This window comes from Temnothorax nylanderi, unplaced genomic scaffold (assembly GCF_030848795.1).
Source record: "Temnothorax nylanderi isolate EJ_2023f unplaced genomic scaffold, tnyl_v1.0 TNYL_tig0236_pilon, whole genome shotgun sequence".
In the NCBI taxonomy this organism is placed as follows: domain Eukaryota; kingdom Metazoa; phylum Arthropoda; class Insecta; order Hymenoptera; family Formicidae; genus Temnothorax; species Temnothorax nylanderi.
In genome coordinates, this window is record NW_027249298.1 from 271,137 (window position 1) to 295,764 (window position 24,628).

At 35.5% G+C, this 24,628-nt stretch overlaps 4 protein-coding genes across 4 annotated transcripts; 1 reads left to right on the top strand and 3 right to left on the bottom strand.

Annotated features, from left to right (window-relative positions):
* Positions 1 to 3,101: 3,101 nt before the first annotated feature.
* On the bottom strand, positions 3,102 to 4,828 carry LOC139779642 (uncharacterized). The gene is made up of 3 exons (XM_071718056.1): positions 4,823 to 4,828; positions 4,517 to 4,584; positions 3,102 to 3,852 (listed from the first exon to the last, which is right to left on the bottom strand). The coding sequence occupies exons 1-3, from the start codon at positions 4,826 to 4,828 to the stop codon at positions 3,126 to 3,128; spliced, it is 801 nt and encodes a 266-aa protein (XP_071574157.1). The 3' UTR covers positions 3,102 to 3,125.
* Positions 4,829 to 5,714: 886 nt separating this feature from the next.
* On the top strand, positions 5,715 to 7,056 carry LOC139779643 (uncharacterized). The gene is given in 6 exon segments (XM_071718057.1): positions 5,715 to 5,744; positions 6,043 to 6,059; positions 6,163 to 6,215; positions 6,218 to 6,258; positions 6,587 to 6,639; positions 6,736 to 7,056. Coding segments are annotated over 6 exon segments (333 nt in total). The 3' UTR covers positions 6,875 to 7,056.
* A 3,897-nt stretch (positions 7,057 to 10,953) lies between these two features.
* On the bottom strand, positions 10,954 to 14,750 carry LOC139779644 (uncharacterized). The gene is made up of 4 exons (XM_071718058.1): positions 14,727 to 14,750; positions 13,994 to 14,049; positions 13,547 to 13,714; positions 10,954 to 13,459 (listed from the first exon to the last, which is right to left on the bottom strand). Exons 1-4 carry the CDS (start codon positions 14,748 to 14,750, stop codon positions 10,954 to 10,956), a joined length of 2,754 nt encoding a protein of 917 aa, XP_071574159.1.
* Positions 14,751 to 17,952: 3,202 nt separating this feature from the next.
* LOC139779640 (uncharacterized) lies at positions 17,953 to 19,262 on the bottom strand. The gene is made up of 2 exons (XM_071718054.1): positions 19,129 to 19,262; positions 17,953 to 18,578 (listed from the first exon to the last, which is right to left on the bottom strand). Exons 1-2 carry the CDS (start codon positions 19,186 to 19,188, stop codon positions 18,315 to 18,317), a joined length of 324 nt encoding a protein of 107 aa, XP_071574155.1. The 5' UTR covers positions 19,189 to 19,262; the 3' UTR covers positions 17,953 to 18,314.
* Between the last annotated feature and the right edge of the window lie 5,366 nt (positions 19,263 to 24,628).

Sequence of the window (24,628 nt, forward strand, 5' to 3'; positions counted from 1 at the left end):
TTTCGAGAATTTCAAAGGAAGTAATAACACATTGTAATTTACATAAATCCTTTATTTGTCATGTCTTTATATTTATGCTGTCATTTCGACACTGAATTGACAACAAGCACATATTCAAAGAAAAGAGGATTAGATTCGCCAGGGGTGAGGAAGGGTCTCTACAAGTTGATCTGTTTTTACGAGATAAAATTTTGGTTCAAAATATAAACTAATATTTAATTTATAGCTAAGAAAAGTTAGCCAAAGTCAAGTTTAGCCAAAATGCATTTCATCGCAATGATATTTGATAAGAACAACCTTATAAAAAGATAAGGTTGCTGAACAGTAAAAAAGTGAGAGAATCTGTATCAGATTTTAATAGTAATGCTTCCTCATAGAGAAAGCTTTGTTTTCATAAAAAAAAATTTTTTTTTAGTTTTCTTTGCCAATGTGTTTAGAATGTTCTAAAACGTCGAAAAATCACATTTTTACAAAATGTCCGTGTGTGTGTGTGTGTGTGTGTGTGTGTGTGTGTGTGTGTGTGTGTGTGTGTGTGCGCGCGCGCGCGCGCGCGCGCGCGGATTTGATGTCCGTGGTTGCTCTAACTTCCACAAATTTTAAGATATCGGGCTCAATTTTTTTTTTAATGTTATAGAGTATTATTAAAGAAAAGTTGGTATTGTATTTGGCGATGATCGGTAAAGGGGTTTTTTCTTTATAAAATTTTGAATATAAAAAAACAAGATTTAAAGGATTAAAAATTAATTAAAATATTAAGAGCGTAAGAGCCATAACAAGATGTCAGTGTTAATAGTTATATATTATAGTTATCTACACAGACGTTTCAGTCCATCATGGGACTATCTTCCGTGTCTAATACATTTGTCGGTCAATTCGATCGCAGAGTTACAATATTAACGCATAAGTTAACAAATATATATGTTGTGAGTGGACGGCACTGTAAAAAATATATAAAGATTTTAAATCTCTTTTTTGAGTCAAAACGAAGTAAGAAATCAACCTGAGTACGTACGTGTATATATTTTTCTTATGCCGTGAGCCATATTGTAAGGAAACATTTCTATAGTTAAAATACCTATGTGACAAACTGTTCGACCACGAGAGAACGTTACCGTTATAGACAGAAAGGAAATGGAAGGGGGAATGGAGAAAGGTGGGGACAAAATAGAACTAAAGAGGAGGGAACAAATTCAGGACAGGAAGATAATCTTCTGAAAGCAATTCCGTATTATTTTGTTTGTCTAAAGGAGATGACTGTCGTTTGATGTATACCATCTCCGATATTAGTCTCTTACGGTGGGATGGTTCTTTGTCTAAGATCTCAACATTATCCCAATCTATCTCGTGGTTAAAATTTTGAATTTTTTGAGAAATGTCCGTGGTTGCTCTAACTTCCGTAAATTTTGAGATATCGGGCTATTTCTAATTTTATTACATTCTTCAGTCTTTTCTACCCCTATTTCATATATAATTCTTTAAGATTTGGTTGATTAGATCCAGCTTTATACGTGATCAAAGGTCCATATGCGAAGTCCATATATGGACCATGTAGCCTGAACTCCCAAAGTCAACATCAATTTGACATTGCGTCAATTGTAAAACTCCACTTGTGCTACTTACTAAGCTGACCCTTTTTCAATTCATAAAAAGGTTAAACTTAAAATTAAAAAAAGTGTGCAAATTAGAAACTTGCACATTGCTTCCTCGTCATTACAGATCGCTACCATTGCTCCTATTTTATTTCGCTCATAAAGCTTCCTCTATAAGGAAGCCAAACTAATAAATACTAATAATTATGCATCAAATAAAATACAAGCTTCCTCATAAGAGGAGCTTTGTGAGCGAAATAAAATCGGATGATAGCGATCTGTAATGATGAGGAAGCAATGTGCAAGTTTCTAATTTGCACACTTTTTTTAGATTGCTGTTTTATTTGAATATGCTGATTTATTTGAAATTATTAAATTAGTACGAAAAATGAAGCAATAATTGAGCAACGTTAAAATAGAATAATTTATAATCTAACGAAAATGCGCCCGTTTTTTTTTTAGTCAGTTGTTTTTCTATTCATCTTTTGAATGCTTCGAAGTACGACGGATTGCATATTGCCAGGCTGCATTAGATTTATTATTTAATATATTGAAAACAAGCATATATATGTTCGCACTTCTAGATGCTTAATCTAAAAATCTGAATGACATCTTAATATCCTAAAGAGAGTTTTAAAAAATTCAAGAAATTATACAATTATCTAATACAACATTGGAAAATTTATATAGCTCAAAAATACCAGAGATACTAAATAGCAAACATTTAAAATAACACGTATAGATATTTAAAGCAAGATGATATATATAAAAGAAATAATTTCACAATTTCCATCAAGTTTTTTAATCTCGTCCACGATCGCGATCCGGATATCTTTCTTGCATGAAAGGCAAGGAGGTGGAACGTGAAAACGCTGAATGCGATAATAAGCAGGTTGCTCATTACTATAATATAGTAATAGTATGTTATAACCGCAAATAAATGGTACTTTCGCAAACAAGGATTTCATTGCTGTGTCAACCCCTATCATCAGTTTCTTGAGACGCTTAAGGCGAAGTGTATCTTGCATCTCTTCACGATAATTATTATTTATTAACAGTGTTTCAAGCTGCAATATTATTATCTCTATAACACACAAATCATTACACCTCTTTATCGTTTCTAATACGTATCTCGTGAATATCTAGATTATTAGACATTTATGTCTAATAGTATGTCCAATATGATAGTTTAATTTTAATTTATTATAATTCACTATTTATTATTATTTTTTAGCTTAATACATCTCTATATTTATATATTACAATCTTAGTTCAATACACGCTAGAAATATTTACTTCATTAATACGCACTCTTTATTATTATAGTATTTAGCTTAAATTTTGTTTATTTTTGGTCGGATATATATTCGACGCAGTTACGGCGATAAGTAAAAGAACTTTCAAGTTTTTCGATAATAAAACTAATTTTTTTAAATATCTAAATTTGCCATCATTATTTTTCATTTTCCAATACCTTTTCCAATACCTCTCACTGAGGAACGCAGAGTTAATGTCTATCATTGGCACGATTAATTTTTATATTCCTTCTATGCTTTTCGATCGCACAAAAATTCTAGGGGACACGCGCTTCTCCGCTTTGTTATTGTGCTGGTATTCCGAATCATCGACGAAGTAACGTCCTGCATGGGTTTTCTCCTTCGACTCGTTTTTATACTCTTCAACGGAGTGATCACCCTCTTCGTGCTTGTCGTCGTAAAATTTCGTGACGTCGCCCGAATAAACGTGTCCACTAGCGGACTCGCCTCCCTTATGATAACCTTCCTCGTACGTGTGCATATAGGGTCCGACGTCGTTATTGTCTATTTCCTTGACATCCTCCTTCACTGCGTACTGAGGCGGATACGAGTACCCTATCATGTCGCCGTGTTTCCCCTTCAAGTAATCGGGTTTATCGTCATATTCCATGGGCATGTAAGAATCTCTGTGATACTCAGCGAAAGGGTTGTTGTTTTTGTGAGCTACCTCTTTGTGGACGTCGTCGTCCTTGTGATCCTTTTGCTTCTTGTGCAAATCATTGCCCGATTTATCGTCGTAATCGTCTTGATAGCCGTAATGACTCCAGGAACTCCAATCTTCGTGATGCGTTTCCTTGTGATGGGTCTTCTTCTTCTTCGGCGCTTCTTCCTTGGGCTTGGACTTCTTCGGTGGCGCCGAAATATCCGGCTTGTGAATGTGTATGAATACCGTTTTCGTATGAATCTGATGTTTTATTATTTCGGGCACGTGAATCCTGAAGTGCACGCTGTTAAAAAGAAATACATGGAAATAGATAAAATAAATTCAAGGACCAGCGAAAAAGCTACAAATAGAGGTAAACAGTACAGTTGTTGGCCACTCTACAATGATTGGCCACATCTTAAAAAATTAAAGATTATAAAAAAATACTATTACTAAAGAAATACCAAAGAAATTACTAAGAAATACTAAATGTTTTTATTTTGTAATTATAAATACAAAAATATTCTTTTTTTATAATTATTATTTTTTTATAATTAAAAACATTTTAATAGTATTTTTTTAGAATCTTTAATTTTTTTAGATGTGGCCAATCATTGTAGAGTAGCCAAAAACTGCACTGTCTACCCTTATGCTGCTACTGTACTTAAATAGATCATTGCTTTACTTTGATATAAAATTAGTTAGAGGTATAAAAGAACGCATTAATAAATATATAAGAGAGCAATTAATAAGACGATGTAATGTGAGCAAGAATAGGTGTATTCATCCTTTAATTTGCCAACAAGTGAGAACGAGAGTAAGATTGGGCTATAATTTTCTCTGTAAGAAAGCGTAAACCTCCGTGATCACGTTTAATGCCAAGCATCTCTCGAAGCAATTCACAACTGCGTACGAAATAGATTAAATTACCTAATAACATAGTACCGTATTATACAGATTATACTCACTGCTCCTTGGCGCTTCCGCTGTTCAACATTCCGTTCGACAGAATGAAAAGTAGACTGATAACGATCCTCTGAAATTCAAAGTCGCAGTCGTTACACTTGGATCATCCGTACATGCTTTCTAAATTAATCGGCAATATTTATGCTGACCGTGATTCCGTTATACCGATATCTGAGATCTCTCGCTGATTTAAATTCCATTTGCAAGAACGATGCACACATAACTCTTATAACGGTGTAATATTTAAATTACTAATTACGGTACTTGAGAGCCCCGCCGCGTGTTCAATGTGTTTTGAAATTTCTCACTTGCATCTTTTCTATTTTTAAATATTCGTAACGTATTATATATATAAACTTTTAATATAAATCGTTTACTAATATCGTTCACTTTGATATTCTATCAATGTTATTACCATGATTTATTGTATCGTCGTAATCGTGATCGCAAACGCGATTGCTGGCAGTCAATTGTCGTATGATATCAATTGACGATGAATCGCCATTTATATTCCATCTTCTTTTCATCGAAGCGAATCTTGTGAAGCGACACCGTGAATACCGTGCAATTCACGGCTGATGATCACTTTCGCTGTATCTTTCCGGTGATATGCTTCATCTGTCGAACCGTAACTGATGTTGTGGCTTTAGAAATTACGGGGTCGATAAACCATGAAGACAGTCCAGCCAAGTTCAGTGTCACGGCAAAGTTATCTCTTTTGCCTGATATTTCATGCTATCGAGAAAATAACTGTACCATTTCTTAATACCATTTCTTAATTTGTCGATGTATTTCTGGATATTTTTAAATTTTAATGAACGCAAGAAACTTTAATTTATTATTATATAATAATTAAAAGTTAGAATAATATTATCTCTCATTTTTATAAAAAATATAATTATATTTATGTTAAAGCGGTTTATATATTAAGTTTATATTAAACGATTTACATTAAGTATATCCTCCATACAAGAACAATGTCATACTCAAGATGTATAGTCAGATGGGGAAGGCAGCGAAGGAGAGAATGATATAAACATGTAAGGAGAATGAATAGCAATCGATTAGCATGCATAATACTGGACAACAAACCAAATAACAGACGACCGCCTGGAAGGCCTGGAAGGATTACAGGATCCTATATATTCCGTACTTTCTGTATCGTATATCTCTAATATTTATGTAAGATTTATTAGTATGATGCTGTACTTGAGACTGCGTTTCAAGACCGTAAGTAACGACGCGTGGTTTGCTAGGGCGAATTGCAAGTTATATCGATAGTAAATAATTTTTAAAGAAATATATTGTAATAATATTGTAATTAATATTCAGTAAATGTATTCAGTGAAATTAAAATAAATTATAGCATGTATGTGAATATAAATATATATATGTATATTTATTAAATAAAGATTTCATAATAAGAAATTTTATAAAACTTCTGACCTAATTTCGCTTTTTCACATATAAATGTGTAGAAATCATTAGGACGAATCTGGTGTAAAAACATTGTTTCATGATATTTTAGAGCGATAACTATAACAAGTGATAGTGATGAATGCATGTTGGGCGGAGTTTCATGGAATATTTTGTCTAGAGATTCACCTCGCTAGTTACTGGTTGCGCTATATAAACGTTCGCTTTGTAGCTACGCGCCGCTCAGAAGGTATCTCTCAATTGAGCAAAGTGTTTCGAGAAGAACCTTACGGATCGTGAGGTTTCCACAATGAGGAACAAATACCTGGTAAGATATATTTATTACAACACCATATTTAAATTTTAGATTAAATTTTGTATTTAATTGAAAGTGTAATTTAATCTTATTTTACTTTAATTTAATGTTAAATTTAATATTCAATTTCTAATTGAACTCATTTAATAATGTTTGCAATAATATTTGATATTTTGTACTTTATAGTTTGATGTTTGATTTTACAATTAATTTTTTTTTCATATTTCTTTTTTTAATATTATTTTTTCAATTTAGAAGAGTTTGTATAATAGCGAGATAATGCACCACACGTATTAATAATATTATATATTAATAATTTAAATTTTTGTTTGTTTTACAGTACAGTATTTTGTTCTTAATAACCTTTGCATTGATACATCAATCGATCGAATCGTAAGTATTTACAGTCAAGTATGTACATATAAACAAATATAACAAAAAAACATACTTGTAAAAGTGTTATATCTGTTTTGTTTTTTTTTCTTTTAGGAAGAAAGTGGTAATACATGTCCCCTATCAAGTGAAGAATGTGAAACATACGCACACGATCTACAAGATAGTTGATACACATCATCATCACGGAAAAAAGAAAAGTGATGAAGAATACTACGAAGATGATTATTATTAAAAATGTGTATTATATTATAGATTATAACACATTGTAGTAGTAATTCATGCATCAGCATAGCAAATCCAAAGAACAGAATAAATTTTGATTAAGTACAATGCATCTAGCGGCTTTCTATCATTTTCTATCGTGTAGTATAGCGACGTTACTATGTTTTATAAATAAATGACATGTAAATTCAAGATTACTTTTTATTATTTTCCCAACAAATACGAAATTGAGATTATTCTTAATATTCAAATTAACTCGGCACTTTTTTGAGTCTGAAAAATAAAAGATAATTATCTTTATCAAAAAGAAATGTATAATTGTCAAAAAAAATGTAAATTCCATTTCCATTCTTTCAAAAATTTACATTTACCATATTTTTAAATTATTAATGTAATCTTAGATTGTTTTTAAGCATTTGTTTTACATGTTTATGATATTTCTGCAATTTAACAATAATAATAAGTGAAACAGGACTGATATAATATACAATCAATTTAGAGAAAATTTATGATCCATTTGCGGTCAGGACTGGATCTTGGTAGCCTAATAATACTATTTGTGTGAATTTTGCATACAATTCTTCGCCCTTGCACAATGAGAGAATTGTAATTTTATTAATATATTATTCATTTTTAGGAGACAGGGATTAAGGATTTCCCGATTGCTTGTGAAACTGCATTCTGATTATTATGTAGATTCGAAGAGAAAGACAAAATGTACAGTGTAAGAGCGTAGTAGAGTATATATTACATATGTTAAGGGAGTGGCTGATATGCAAATAAATAAATTTATAGGTAAAGAAGAGAAAGGTTTAGAAGTAATAAAAAAGATAGAAAATGAAAGAGAAAGGATAACAGAGATAAAGTAGGATATTAGAATGTATGGAGGCGGATATGAAGATAAATCTAATTAATCAAAACGAGTTACAAAGAAGAAAGATTTAAAGCATGGCAATGGAATGTTATATGTATAGAGTTAGGCTAGGCGCATACTGTCGACTTCACATCGACTAAACTGTTTAGTTGATGTGTCGAGCAGCACCAACAATTTCTTATCAACTTATCAACAATTTAATCGAGGACTATATTATTACAGAATAAGTGTATTCAGTTTTAACGAGCTTCTCGTGTTAATTGGTCTTTGTATTAGAAAGTATGGTACGATTTTTATCAATAATAGGCTTCATACTCTGGCGTAGTAACACGGTCGATAATAGTCGATCGGCACTTTTAGTCAAAAAGTCATCCAACTGTCGTTTGACCTTTCAGTCGAGTCGATATCAAATCGACAAGTATGCGCGCTCTCATAATAACTCTAAGCTTTTTAATGATTGATTAAACTGTCAATCGACAAAAAGTCGATAGAATGCGCCTAGCTTAAATCTTAGAATGAGATGAAAATGTATAGTTTATAATTTATAATTTATGATTTATTATTTAATTTATAATTTAGTTACGCTGAGGCAGAGTCATACAGTATAAATTTATGAAATTATAAATACAATATACTCTATTGTTGTGTGTGTGTGTGTGTGTGTGTGTGTGTGTGTGCGTGCGTGCGTGCGTGCGCGTGTGTGTGTGTGTGTGTGTGTGTGTGTGTGTGTGTGTGTGTGTGTGTGTGCGCGCGTGCGTGCGTGCGTGTGTGTGCGTGCGTGCGTGCGTGTGTGTGTGTGTGCGTGCGTGTGTGTGTGTGTGTGTGTGTGTGTGTGTGTGTGTGTGTGTGTGTGTGTGTGTGTGTGTGTGTGTGTGTGTGTGTGTGTGTGTGTGTGTGTGTGTGTGTGTGTGTGTTGTGTGGTAGGTACTCTAACCTGGGGACCATTCTCAGCTGCAAAGCAAGAATTAGGAGAAATAAACAAAAAATATTATATAAATGCAAAATTCATCAATTTTACTAAACAACTTACAATAGCGGTGAATTGTGTATCGAAGCAGCGTACTCTCCTCTTCGAATCCTAACATTTTGAAGACATGCAAACGCGATCATGCACATGCGAATCAGCAAGTCGATCCATCTAATCACATGCGTATGAGAGTCACTTAAAAGTGAAATCGGCGTGGCGCTAAAAAGCACAAGAAATTCCGCCTACACGTGTATATATTGTACAAACCTGTTTCTGCGATTAGCAGAACGCTTACGTTTTCCAGCGTTCGAAGAAAAAGAAAGGGAAGAAAAGACCGCCGCGGCGTGACCGCCTCAGCGATCCTGATGGTCATAATCGCCGACCACGTTGATTTCACGGCCACGTTAATCTGTAGCGGATGGAAAACCGTTCGGTGATCGATGCAAGGGCCGTGACCGTTACTTGGAAAGTGCACATTATCGCGTTTTTCCCACTCATCACTCGCTTCTTTTCTTTTGTCGAAACACATGTCTCGCTGCTGATGAGCAATTAGTGAAAAGTCACAATTATCGTAGAAATTATAACGGTTATAATTACATTCCGTTTCCTTCTTTTAGTTGCCTTTCTTACGTTATCGATTTTTAATTTTTTGAACTGAGAAAATCTCTTCTATTTAGTTTGTCATATTAATCGTATCTATATAATAACTGCAAGTATGTTAAACCTATGTTGCTCGTATTATTCGGTAAAGCAAGTTCGTAAGAAATACAAATTTTATAGAAAAGATAAATCTTAGTGATCTGAAAAATTATTGCCGAGCTGAATAAAATATGATAAATCGGTCATTTTTTCGAATGTTTTAAACAGTTTTCACTTTCGTGATAATATTCTCACCAAACTATTATTTTCTAAATTGCTAATTCTACTTTCTTCAAGAAGGTGCTAATACAAATACATTTAATGTTAAATTGTATTATAAATGTATCTAAAACGCACATCAAAAACTTTCTAATACTGCACGTTATCTCTTAAGTGGATCCCTAATTGTAGTTTAACAATAATAACACCCACATTGTCCATATCGCTTTCCCATTCGTCATGCAAAATGTAACTTACCTCTATTAGAAAACGATTAGAAATTAGGACAAACCGAAAGTAAAATGTTTAGTATTTATTCTTTATTTTCTTATTTATTTGATGAAGGTTTCAATAATATAAATTAGCGAATTAGACAGAAATAAATCAGAAATCTATTTATTTATATGTACAACTTAAAAATAGTACAACAAAAAATATACAGGACACATATATAAACAAATTGCTAAAGTTTTGAAGGATAATGTTTGTTAACAATGTTGTTAATTTGTATATATGATGACTCAGAACTATGGCTATGACTATGCCTTTTATATATAAAGATTCGGTTACTATTTTGGTTTTTATTTCTATTTTGATTCAAATCTTCTTCGTCACACAAGAACATTGAGCAGAAGAGATTCGAATTGGTAACAAAATCTTTAACTATTGTTTTAACTTCAAGTGAAGTTTATAAAATTTTAATTAGTTGGCAAAATATTTAGTTAATTTGTATAAGAAGAGAGATTATTCTCTCAATTTAACTAAAGAATTCATTTAAAAAATGACAATCATTTTGAGACAATCTGCATTCTGTGTACCATGTAAGTAAAAACACGGTAAGTAACGCATATAATTCTCAAACAATAACGGGATTTCTTGCCAAATGCAAATATTAATGTACCTCTTGTGCCTTCACGTTCACATATAAAATGAACACGAAACCACTTTCGTTTCGCAAATAATCAGTACGCAAAAATCCATTTCCCTAAAAAATAATTATCCTTATAGTTACCCTGTAAAATATTCTCTTTAGATTCCACGAATATCTCAAGGATAACTAATTTTGAAAGATAAGGTAGCGAACACGTAGAGCTATATCTCGACCTCCTGATGCATATTATAGATTATCTTAATTGATTGTATCTGCTATACGGGATATAAACACATATATACGTATCAATACATATGGTAATGCATGCAAATACACGTGCGGATGACTGTTTCAATTTTTTTGCATAAAATGTAAAGGATCACAAACTATTTCGGATATCATTATACTCGTCGCCATGACTAACGCGCAAAATGCGTAAACATTTAAAACGCGTAAGAACGCGCGCTATTACTATATTGATTGTACCTAAAAAGAACCGCGCTATTGATAAACAAATTATCAAGTGGTGCTCGATTTCATTTTCGAAACCGCGCCCTGGAATTTCGATCGCCTCGTTGCCTTCGTCTTCTCCGTCGTGCTACTCGTCGTTGGTTTCCACATCGTGTTACTCGCCACCGGCCTTCTCGTAGTGGTGCTACTCAGCTCTACTTCCTTCTTCAGTACGAATGTCGGTTTTTTCATTATCGTAGGTCGCTTCGGCAGACCCTTCTTGGTATTATTTCTCGGTATGGGCGCCTTCGTACTGCTTATCGATAATCTTTCCGTCGCGCTGCTCGCTGCCGATTTCTCTGTTATCTTACTCATCGATCCACTCGTCGTTTTATTCTCGATTGATTTCTCCGTCGTATTCTTAATCACTTTCTTAAGCGATATTGGCAGTCTCTCTGTCGTGCTAGTCGCCTCGGTCGTCATCACTAACGGCTGTGGTGGTTCTATCCAGCTGCTCTTCATGGTGGTGACATTCGGTCTCGACATTTCGACCGTGTTGCTCACCATCGATTTTGGAGTGATCACAATCGTTTCAATATTTGCGGTCGATTGTGCTTGTCCCTCCATGATCTTGACGGCACCTTCCGGATGAGGCGTCGAAACGATCGTGGGTTCCGTTTGTTCGCATCTGTCGCCCTTTTCCGAGGGTGAACATTTTGAATTTCGAGTGGACGCGACCGGACGGTTGCGGCGTCTACTAGTTTGACGTTGATTCACCCTCCCTACCTCGATCGTGCCCTCGGGCGTAGTGGTTTGCGGAATCTGCATTGGGCGGTTATTTAATTGTTGTCTCGCGATGATCTCGTCGTGATTATCATTCGCGACCTTCGCCGAATTAGCGAACGCATTTTGCCAATTTGCGTTCTCGGACACGAAGCTAAGCGGCTGCCATTTCTCAGGATTGTCGTCGGAGGGATTGACCTCCACGCTCTTCTGGAAATTGGACTTGCTCGTCGGGAAATTCAACTCGTTCTTCTGGAAATTCGATTCGCTCTTCTCTCGTTTCACCTTACCCCATGTTATCTGATCGATCGGCGGCTGACCGTTCTGCGCGGTGTTGCGTACCAACGAGTTACCTAACTCGTTGGCATTGGGTATCGGATTATAAGGCTGTTGTTGAATCGCAGGGTGTTCGAATACTTTATTGGCCTGATTCTCCGAACCTTTCGGAGGGTCAAGGTAATAATGTGGCGGATCTATAACGCGAAGTGCGTTCTGAGAACTTGTATCGGACGCCGTTTGGACGCCGTTTTGCGGCTCGTGAGAAGTCGCGTAAGAGCCCGACGGTGGCGGAACGTTGGCCGGCTTCTCGTAAGAGCTCGTATGGCTGGTGGGGGCACTGAAAAGATCGTTCTGCTTGACGTAAGAAGTGGGACTCGGGGCGTTGCTGAACTCGTTCTGATTCTGATAAGAGACCGGGTAAGAGCTCGGGGCGTTGCTAAACTCGTTTTGCTTCGGGTAAGTGGTCGCGTAAGTGTTCGGAATGGTGTAAGATGATTGATCGTAGTATCCTGAAGCATCTGGATTAACATCGCCGTACTGCTCGTACGAGCTCAAATGCGGACTGGGGACAGTGAGACTGTCGCTGGGCACTTTGTATGTATTTTCATAAGAGCCAGATTCGGTGTGCTCCATCGCCGAGAGCGGATACAGCGGGGCGATCTGTCGAAGGGGCAAGCGGTGGGTGCTTAGCTGATACCAAGGTTCTAAGGTATCCTTCGAGCCTTGTTCGTTCTTCGTCGCACCCTTAATTATCTCCGTCACCTCTTTTACGGCTTCATCTTCCGATGGATATTGATAGTACAAGTGGTTCTTATTCGCTTCGCTCGGAGCCTCTACTTTAACAGGCGATACAGCTTCTTTAATTTCCTCAGTTTCCTTGAGATCCTCGGAAGGAGAATGCTTAATTACAGGTTTAGGTTGCGATACTCGAACTTTACCAGGGACGTGACTGACGTTACGAGGCAGTTGAACCGAATGATGATGATTAGAGGAACTGAACGTCACGTCACTTGACCCGATATGTGGATGATGTTTGTGCAGAAGCGTGACGCCAGGGTCGCCGAAAGGTAGAAACGGTAAGACAGAGTGTTCTTTCGATAAAATAGATTCCTCGTCGACCACAGGAACAGGTACTTGCGTTACGAAGCGCACGTTAATGTGACTTGAATCGACCGGTTCCATCAGACGTATATAGATCTTGCGCTTGGATCCCGGCATCTTGATGGGTCCGACTATCGGGCCCAGCTCCTTCCTGGGAGGGTCCAGCAATTGACTCAGTATGTCAATGATGGAATCGAAGATATTCTTCTTCGTGACGCGAACAACGGGCTTGATGTAGATCGACCCTTCGTCATGCAGTTCGGGGGGCGAGTCGTGAATGAGCTCGTGGACTTCATTGTCGTGCACCTCATAACTTGATCCGGCGATCGAGCGAACCTTCACACGTTTTATCGGACGTCTCGAGTGGTCGCGTGAGTATTGTTGTTGCTGTTGTGGTTGTTGTTGTTGTTGTGGTTGTGGTTGTGGTTGTGGTTGTTGTTGTTGTTGTTGTTGTTGTTGTTGTTGTTTTTGTTTTTGTTGTTGTTGTTGTGGACTAGGCTGGGACTTCTTTGGAAAAGGCTTCTGGAAAGTCTCGACTTGTCTCTGTGGTCGAGGCTTTCGCAATATAGGAAATACATCGGGATAAATCCTAGTGTTAGAATTTAACTTTTCCCTCGCCCTAACCTCGTCGAAGAATGCTTCTTCTGGCGACCTTATTCTCCTTAGCCTGGAAAAGTCAATAATATATTTGTGTTATTTGTGTATAATGAAACAAAAAGATTAAAGAACGCGATTAGAAGTAAAATACTGCTTAAGAATAAAAATACAATATTTTTATTTTATATTATGAGGTTTTATACAAAATTAAATACTCTTATTATTACATCTAATATTTATGAATCTGGAATTATAATTAAAAAAATAAACTTCTATCAAAACAAAATAATTTTTAATATATATAGGTAATAAAAGAGAGGGTGTTGTTATCTGTCAAAAGTCTACTTACCTAGTAAAATATTGGATGTCGTCAGTGGATACAGTTGATGATAGATACGCGCAGACCTATATATGAGGCATATGAGCATACATGAAGAACAAAACATATTTCTAATTTGTATTATATTATATTTAATTAGGGCGGGCCGAAATACATAGTACGACCAGAAAGAGGATGATTCTACGATTCAAAATAAGTCGAAATGCTTGAATAAATTTCTTTCGAATAAGGCCTCGTTTCTGAGAAAAGGGAAAATTGAAAGTTAATTGATTGTGCGTGCACTTGATTGGTATGTAATTTAACGGTAAGAATTAAAAGAATACGTTAGAAACAATCCATTCTAATTCACAGAGTACAACTTTGTTACACGACAAAATTGGCTAACAATTTTCAACAATATCTCAACTAAATAAAAAATAAAAACATCGCGCATTACTTTGCGTTTGAAAGATCATTAAATATTTCATAAAAATATAATTTTATCAGTAGAAGCACATCGCTAATTATTTCATCGAATTAAAAACAATTAGTCAAAGATATTCTGATAAATAGCTACAATTTTTAGTCGCCCTTGTTCACGTATCCTTTATATGTTCACCATTATCGGACGATACTAGCAGAAGGTCCGGGTCATGTTTCGACAATTCGGCAAATTCGCGCAAATTAGTCACGTTGATTGTAATTTCGTCGTTCACTTTTCTCACTGCGAAGACAATCATTTTTGTAAACTGTCTTCACTCACCGTAATAAGACACGTGATCCTCATATCGTTGCTCGCACGAAATATCTCGCTCACCTCACCGATCTACTGCGAAGACGACTGTTGGGCCGCAGTGTTAGCCACCTCTTTTAAAGCTTCTCCCGCAACTATTAGAGCGGGGTCCGTGCCGAAGCAGGCTTGATAACGCATCTTAGGTATATAATCCCGAACGCACAGCGGCTCACGAGAGCCGGGCGAGTAACGGGAGCATTTCGTTTTCTATATTTCCTTATTGTTACGGGAGATATCTATCACATAGTTTCTAAATTGGAATCTGATCGCTACACGACTATGTAGTAGGCAAACGTGTTTATTATGATACCCCGAAGCAAGGTTTCTCGCGCTTGCCGCTGTCTTTCGTCCTCATAACTTCTCTAAATTGGCTACAGTATATTACAAAATGTCTAAAAGGAAAAAAGTCTTTTGTAAACTAATTTATACACATCGGATTTTTTATATGCAGATTGGTGGAAAAGAGCAATTAATAACTAAGATTATATTATTTATAATATCCAACATATTTATACCTAACATATGTTGCAGTATATGAATGTGTTGGATATTATAAATATTATAATTTTAATTATTAATTGCTTTTTTCCACTAATCCGCATATAAAAAAATCCGATGTGCTAATTTATTTTATAACTTTTACATATATTTTTTAATATTTTATTGGAATTGCAGATGTTGCTCAAATAAAAAACGAAATAAATTCGACGATCGCCGATAAGAACGCCCAAGATTTTGAAATGGCACATTAATAAAATAATACTGTATTCTATTAATAATAATAAGAGCAGATTTCTTTTATTCACGGCACTTTTTTTATTACAACTTTTTAATAAAGCTTCTATGTTTATACAATATTTTATAATTTATATACTTTTTTCTTATCTTTACTCATAAAACACGCTGGCGCAATTTGGGCATTATTTCGGACATTCTGTATAACACGTAAATAAATTGTCGAGTAAAGTAAATTACACATTACATCGTTTGTCTCTAAATTTCAAGGTACGTTTAATAACCCACAAAATTGATCAATAAATTCTTGCTTGAAAGAACAGAGACTTGTTTATCCTCAATAATTACAGAGATGAAAACTCGCAGATACCATGTAATGCAAAAATACATTCCTCAACAAATTTATGCGGCGCTTTAACATCGCTGTCCTGATAATTTCATATGGAAACATATCGTGTCAACATGTAATGAAGATCCTCACCGTTGATCCTCTGATTTTCCAAATTAACGCGAGAGCAGTCATAACCAAGGCCATTGGTTTAATGAAAGTAAAATCATTTACACGCCATTTTAATTGCGTGTAGTTTGCTAGTTTACCATCTCCAGCGCGAAGCGCTAGGTTTCTAACACATCATCTGAACATGGAAAGTTGGTTGTTGGAATCGCCAGAGTCGCATCGGGATCCTCATCCTCGAAATGTCGATAGTAATTCTACGTCATTGCTGTTCAATTGGGTAGAAATCCGTTTAATTAATTGGCGCATAAGCAATTCTGATATAATTCCACATATAGAATCACGATCTTTCGAATAATTACAACGATCGCGAGAATGGTCGCGAACGGAAAAGGCGTGGTACGATGCGTAGATTACAGGGAAGGTTTGAAAAATCCGTGGATTAATACAAGAAGAGTCGGCATTCTGCGCGGGACGGTTAATAATATCTAATCTAGCAGCAAATCGGCTCCTTCGGGTACCGATAAACCAGTTGGGCATCAAAAGCAGTACGTATATATGAATGGTCTTGCTCGCTCGTATAATCAAGCAACTAGGTATGTCTTACATGAATTTTTATAATGATCCCTCCTGATAAGATCACTACCTCTAGGTACATTTAGTACATACTTTCTCAAACTGGTATGTAGTTATTTTGTATGTATATCATATATTACAATATATATACAGTGTCTCAAAATCACAGAGTACCTTTCGAATTGTAGAATTTAGTCAATTTGAAATCAATTGTTTTTTAGCGGAATCGACATACGTCGATGCTTTCATCACTTTCTAATTTTCAGGATTGTTATGCTTTAAAATTTTACTCAAAACGAAAGTTTTATACATGTTTTAAACATTAGATACATTTAAACATACGTTTTTTTGAAACATGTTTTAAACAAATGTTTACAAATTTTGAATGTGAAATTATTAATAATATTAAATTGATCCTTTAACAAAATATTTATTTTATATATATATATATATATATATATATATATATAACATATTTTCTTGCACATTAGATATTCTTATGTCTGGTCAAAGGCAGTCTTAAGTATCAGACTACGGATTAGGATTGAGATTGGATTGAAATTTAATCAATCAGAATAGAGAAAACTGATCTCAAGTTTAGTAAACTTTGCTCTGATTGACCAAATTTCAATCCAATCTCAATTCCAATCCGTATAGTCTGATATGGGTTTAAGATTCCATCCAGCCAATGAAATGACCGTATAACATTCCGAGATAGTATACTCAAGACGATCTTAAATATAAGATCGGACTATGAATACCATCATAGTCAGGTATACATATGTTTTGTAGGTCAGGTATACTAGTCTATAATCAGGTATATGTTTTGTTTTTTCTTTTTTAAACATGTTTTTTTAGCAATTCTGCTAATTTTCAATATACGCATATTTAGGACTTTTGAAGGTTTAAAAACTTCACTAAAATAAAATCTGTTTAACACAAAGTGATAAATATATATTCTTTTATGACCTTTAATTGAAGAACTCTTTATTTTCGATCACTAATTATTCGAACATTATTACTGTCTTATGTAATATTGGACGGAATAAAAGATTAAAGATAAAATAATTTTAATAAATTTACCCACTTACGTATTATCGGGTTGTAAAGATGGGTGATAAATTATTTGGATATTCTTATGTCTAGAATCAATTTAGAATTAAGGGAATGCTAGCTTGCAATTATTATCCGATCTAAAATGATTTATGATGGGAAATTTGTCAGACATAATTCGATTAATTCAACATTTACTTTGCCATCGTGAGATAGAACTTGTAGTTAATTGAGTGAACGTATCGTCCATTAATCATATCATAGCAATTGTGAGTTGATTCGAACGTATTTTGTTAGCGTTACTTGATCAAGACTGTTTACACTCAGTTTTTTAACAAAATTAATAAGAGATGCGGAATCTAATTTAAAAAACACAGATAATGCGAAACGAATATTTTATTTTTCAATAAATCAAAAAAAAATCTGTTCAAAATATGTCAACTGTATAATTATTAAAATAATTATGGTAAAACCACATTCACAGTTTTCATCTAAAGAAAAGAGGATACATGTGAAATTTTCTTATGCATAAATACTTTCAATTTACACGCTTGACTAAGCAAAATGATGCAAATCGCTCTAACCGTCTAACCGCTAACTGCCTGGCATCTACGTACTCCTGATCTTCATATTTCAACGATAACCGCAATTCTTGATGAAAGCGTCAGTAATATTTCTGTCATATTCAATGCTCTTTCGTTTTGATTTAAGTATCTTTTTTTTTTATTATTCGCGATAATTCAACTGAAGTTAAAACGACGTTTCCCGTCGAAACGAAATCCATATGCCGCGCTGTTGGGCGCATCAACCAATGCAGGATTTCGGTACTGATGAAAGGACCCATGAAGGTGGGGCGGTCTCACGGCGTTTTGCTCTTCTTCTTGCATACCTTTCAGGTAAAACGCCTCGAACTGACCCTCTGGCAAAAGAATATCCTTCAGGGACTTGTCATTTGGATCGTATGCCGACGTGAGGGTAATTAACGTGACGAAAAAGCAAAAAACCTGCAATAAATAATGCTGTTTTATCAATTGCTACCAAGAAGTAGCAACGTAAAAACGATAGACAGTCGCTTGTAAAAATTAATTGAAAGAAATTAACAAAAATGCAGTATATAAAATTATAAATGCCGAACTTTCGAAATTGAAAACAGATTAAAAAATTAAAGATTTAATGTCACAAAATAAATCAAAGGGTTGTAGTGATATAAAAAATAACTGCAGGGAAGCTCATACTCTCTCGTAATAATCAGATAGGTTAATAAATATCTATCCATGAAAAATAAGCTAACTTAGCGTTAATTTGATTGAATTGAACATCGAATAAAAATATTTTAATTACAGCAATTAATTAGAACAACTCTAAAGTTTCTTGAAGTAGCAATGTATATAATAATCTAACAGCGTAATAGTGTGTAACGACACACTTCTTTTACGACAGTTTAACGATTTACACGCACAATGAATCTTTTTACGATCGTTGTGATGGACGTAAACGTCGTGATGCCAGGTGATAATTTTCGGTTAATAGTAAACAATTATACGTAGTACGTACCAATAAAATGTTTCGCTCGTTCCACGTCATTATCATTTTCCGTTCCATTTTCCTGGTCATCTCTCTCGCACGATACTAAAATGACAAATAGGGTAACTCCGGTATATACGCCGCAGCTAAGGGAAACTTAATTTATCGAGTACTATTTACTATGTTTAAGGCAAATGAATTATACCAATAAAACCTTTATACTGTCTACTACTATAAAAAAAAATAGAAATATGAGATATTCATTCTTTGTATTTAATATAAAAAAAACTTTTAGAAACCCTTGCATTTTTGCCATATATCCCATCCCTATGGGCCACTCTGACACGCTTGGCTCTAGAACACCGTGATCGCCGGGGCACGAAGCCCTCGGGGCACGCGCTCCGCCTAACCGAGTAAGTAAGGAAACGATGAAAGTAGTGGTATTTCACCGGCGATGTTGCCATCTCCCACTTATGCTAAACCTCTCATGTCTCCTTACAGTGCCAGACTAGAGTCAAGTTCAACAGGGTCTTCTTTCCCCGCTAATTTTTCCAAGCCCGTTCCCTTGGCAGTGGTTTCGCTAGATAGTAGATAGGGACAGTGGGAATCTCGTTAATCCATTCATGCGTCACTAATTAGATGACGAGGCATTTGGCTACCTTAAGAGAGTCATAGTTATGAGATATATGACATTCATGGGTGAAATATACGCCTTATAAAAAAATTACAAATAATGTTTATAAATAAGGCAATAAAATGTCATAATAAGTTATAAAATGTGTGTAAGAAGTTTATTAAGATGTAAGAATGATAAACAAATTATAAAACTGAAAAATTTTTAAAAGAAAATAGAAGAATAATACATTAAAGGTTATTGGTATACGATCCCAGAAAAAGAAAGAAAAAGAACACATAGGAGATTTCGATTTTTACAGAGCGTCTGTACTATGGCATAAATCCTGCATGCTAAAATGCCGTATATCCTAAACAGAAGGGATATATAAGATATCAAGCTAAACAAAGAATATAAGAGCTATGCACTTGTATTTTGCTGTATTCCATCCTTTACTATCCCTCTACACTTACTAGGTGCGCAACTAAGTTTCCGGGTTTCACACATAGATGGCACCAATAACACATGTACTCGACTTACATGTCTGAAGTTGTCTGAAGTTATAGCTTGGACATCTGTTAACAATAACCAGTGGTTATATAAACACATATCGCAACGCAAAAATATTTTTTCTAACAACGGAGATGTCGAGTTTTGTGCCAAATAAACAGCATTTGCGGGAAGCTTTGCTTTTCTGCTTTAACTTGAAAAAAAATGCAGCTGAAGCACGTCGTTTGCTTGAGGAGGCCTACGGCGAACATGCACCATCGAAAACTACCTGTGAAGATTGGTTTAAACGCTTCAGAAGTGGCGATTTCGACACTGAGGACAAGGAGCGCTCCGGAAGACCAAAAACAATTGAGGACGCCGATCTGCAAGCGTTATTGGATGAAGATGATACGCAAACACAAGATCAACTTGCGGAGGCATTAAACATGACTCACCAAGGTATTTCCAAACGTTTACATGCCATGGGAAAAATTAAAAAGGAAGGAAATGGGTGCCGCATTAGTTGACTGAGAGACAGATGGAAAATCGAAGAGCCACTTCCGAAATTTTGCTTTTGCGGCATGAAAGAAAGAGTTTTCTTCATCGAATTGTTACTGGCGATGAGAAGTGGATATATTTAGAGAATCCCAAACGCAAAAAATCGTGGCTTTCACCTGGTGAAGAATCAACATCGACGGCACGGCCAAATCGTTTTGGAAAGAAGACAATGCTCTCCGTTTGGTGGGACCAGAAAGGAATCGTGTACTATGAGCTGCTGAAACCGGGCGAAACTGTTAATGGGCATCGCTATCGACAACAACTGATCAATTTAAACCATACATTGCTCGAAAAACGGCCAGAATGGGACACGAGACACGAACGAGTGATATTGCAGCACGACAACGCTCCGTGCCATCGCAGTTCCATCGTCCAGGACACCATCAAAACGCTGAAATGGGATCTGCTACCGCACCCGCCGTATTCGCCAGACCTGGCGCCTTCCGATTATCACTTGTTCCGGTCGATGGCGCATGGCTTGGCTGGGCTACACTTGACCAATTTCGAAGAAGTGCAAAATTGGTTGGATGAATGGTTTCGGTCCAAAGACGCGTCGTTTTATTGTCGCGGTATTCATGTATTGCCAGAGAGATGGCGAAAATGTATAGCTAGCGAGGGACGATACTTTGAATAAACCATTTTTTGTATTTCTCTTGAAATTTTCCATTTTTTATTGATCAAAAAAACCCGGAAACTTAGTTGCGCACCTAGTATGTATCATGAAATAACCATTAAACCTTTTACATTCCCTACAGTAGTAATTTTACGTAGGTCGTAATATATGATCGCGCTACTTACTACGGTGAGAAATCAATTCAACTCATGACGGTTTCGTTAATATTAACAGTAAAGAACTGAAATTACAACACAATACTAATATGGCATAAAGGCACATAACAGTGTAATTGCGAGCAAGTATCTCTATTCCTTCTATTTTTTCTTACTTCTGTGGCGTAAATCCTCGCGCGGCGTAAATACCGGAGTTACCCTAACGTTTAAGTGACGATGATCCTGGTCGAGTATAACTCTCTCGACTGTTTGATGAAACAGGGAAAGCGATAAATCCGGTCTCTCGTCGGATTAATCGCACGCGATGCTACGTGGCAAATGTGTTTATAATTACAATTTATCAGTTGTTAAAAATTATATTTGTTTGTCTATACGTGCACACACCTACGTTTGACGCTAATGACCACGAATTCGCGGAATGATATAATTTAATGCTGCGCGCGGAACGTGAGCATTATTACCTCGATTCGCATGAGATAAATCTAGACTGCATCCTGTATGTAATATAACAATGATACGTTCCTATAATAAAAATAAGCATGTATACATAATAATAACAATAGGCTTTATAAAAACAAAATCTAAAATAATTAAGACAACATTTAATTAAAATAATAAACAGTAAATCTAATAAAAGCAGAGAGAGAGATTAATCAAATCTCCTAAATCGAAAAAAGAATACCGAAGATAATGATTATAGGAAAATTTATTTGCAAAAAAGTTCGACTTGTTCAACTTTCACAATTTATTTATAGACATTTAAATATAGGTATATGGATGAAATATAATGTGTGTATAATATATAACTATACGGATATTCCAAAAATCACCGGTTACTCTTTTCATAATAAATTCTTTAGCTACTTTTAGAGTCGATCTTTCCTTAACGAAAATGTCAACGTGTCAATAATTTTCTATAATTTGATTGAGAAAGGACAACTTTTTTCCGCGAACTAAACTTCGAGAAACTAAATAACAACGCTACATTCTTTCGGTTAATCGCAAATGGAAGTTTCTTTGACAGAACTTTAATCTGAAACTTTATTACAAAGGCATATGACGCAGAAGATTGACAAAATGTAATTAGATGTAATGAATGATCAGATGATTACCTTCGACATTCTTGCTGAGGAAAGACTGACTCCCAAGTTGATTAGAGAATCTATCGTTAACAAGAAAATTGTTTTTCAAAGGATTTCCGGTATTTTCGGGACACTCTATATTAACGACATCGCAATATGCGTCATTTTTGAACGCGGATCTCTACGGCACGCCCGCTCTAAAATCGCATTTTTACGGTCGCTCTCTACTCTCTGTTACGTATGTGCACGTACCTTGACCGTTCACCTATTGCGAAACAGGCCGTTAACGAAATGTAATGCCTTTCGTTGCGCGACCAACTTGTTGTTGTTATAGGTAATCGTTCCAAACACGCGAAAGCAACACAAAAATATATGAAACAAGGAACATCCGTGAAAATATTAAGACACACCCTTCTCTTAAAATGATTGTTAATCTCTCTTTACGGCGCATCGCGTCCGAGTTAGTTGTATAAAAACGATTACATCAACCATCACGTACTTTTCAATTGAAATAAAATGTGATACGTGAAATCCGTATATTTTTTGCACGAACTTTCAATTATACGTTTTAATTATTTATCTTAACTCTACGTCTAATTACATATTTTAATTGAATTAATGACACTGAAGTAGGTCACGAGAGAGGAAAAATCGCGCTTCTCGTCGCTTTCCTTCGTTACATACACGAGATGAAAAGTTGTTATTTCACGCAGAGAACTACCAAATCTCGATCGTTCTCGCGCCGGGCAAAAATTAATATTTTAATATTTATACATTAGTCTAGTCGCCAGGTCGATTGAGCATTTTTTTTTAGGTTGATGGCTTTTGTTAATGTTTTTTTATGTTTTTGGGTCGTAGAACAAGAATCTGTAAATAGTTTTTTCGTAAGTCGATGCAATAAAAAGTTATTAACAATTTATTTGTTTAAATTGCCCTAGCGATCAAACTATACATCCTATAAAAAAATGAACTGGAGAAAATTTGTTCCTCTTTTCACGACAAACAAAATGGCGTTTGAATTTTTCCAAAATCTTGATTATTGACGGAAATATGTCAATTTTTAGGTAATTACTGCCTACGCGTCGCGGCGTACCCTAGGCGTGCGCGCTCGCGCTCAATTGTACCACATGAGTTTTGCTCCTTTAATTTTAATTTAATTTGCAAGTTCAGAGTTTCAATTGTTTTAACGATACAATTGAGCGCGAGCGCGCACGCCTAGGGTACGCCGCGACGCGTAGGCAGTAATTACCTAAAAATTGACATATTTCCATCAATAATCAAGATTTTGGAAAAATTCAAACGCCATTTTGTTCGTCGTGAAAAGAGGAACAAATTTTCTCCAGTTCATTTTTTTATAGGATGTATAGTTTGATCGCTAGGGCAATTTAAACAAATAAATTGTTAATAACTTTTTATTGCATCGACTTACGAAAAAACTATTTACAGATTCTTGTTCTACGACCCAAAAAACATAAAAAAAAACATTAACAAAAGCCATCAACCTCGAAAAAAATGCTCAATCGACCTGGCGACTAGACTACATATCATGCTAATCGCATCAGATCTTCACTTCGCGAGATAAGGAATCGGTAAATAGCCGTAAAACGGCGATTACACAGTGTCCAATTAGGAATCACGAGATGATCCGCGGAGCACGAAAGCGAAAGTGTTTAAGCAAGGCGTGACGAAACGAAGTGCCACGGCTCGTCGAGCCACTACGCGAATTAATAAATGTTTCGAAGACACACGGGGGTCAATCACTCTTTGTTTAAGATATTAAGTCCTTTTATTCTTTGAACTCTAAGAAAAAAATCTTTGTTCAAGATAGAAACTACATGTTGCGTCAATAAATGAAAAAGAATGCGCCTTTCACAGAGATTCAGTTGGAAAAACCAAGTTTCGCCAATTATTTAGAGCGGCTCGCCATTCTCTCTCTCTCTCTCTCTCTCTCTCTCTCTCTCTCTCTCTCTCTCTCTCTCTCTCTCTCTCTCTCTCTCTC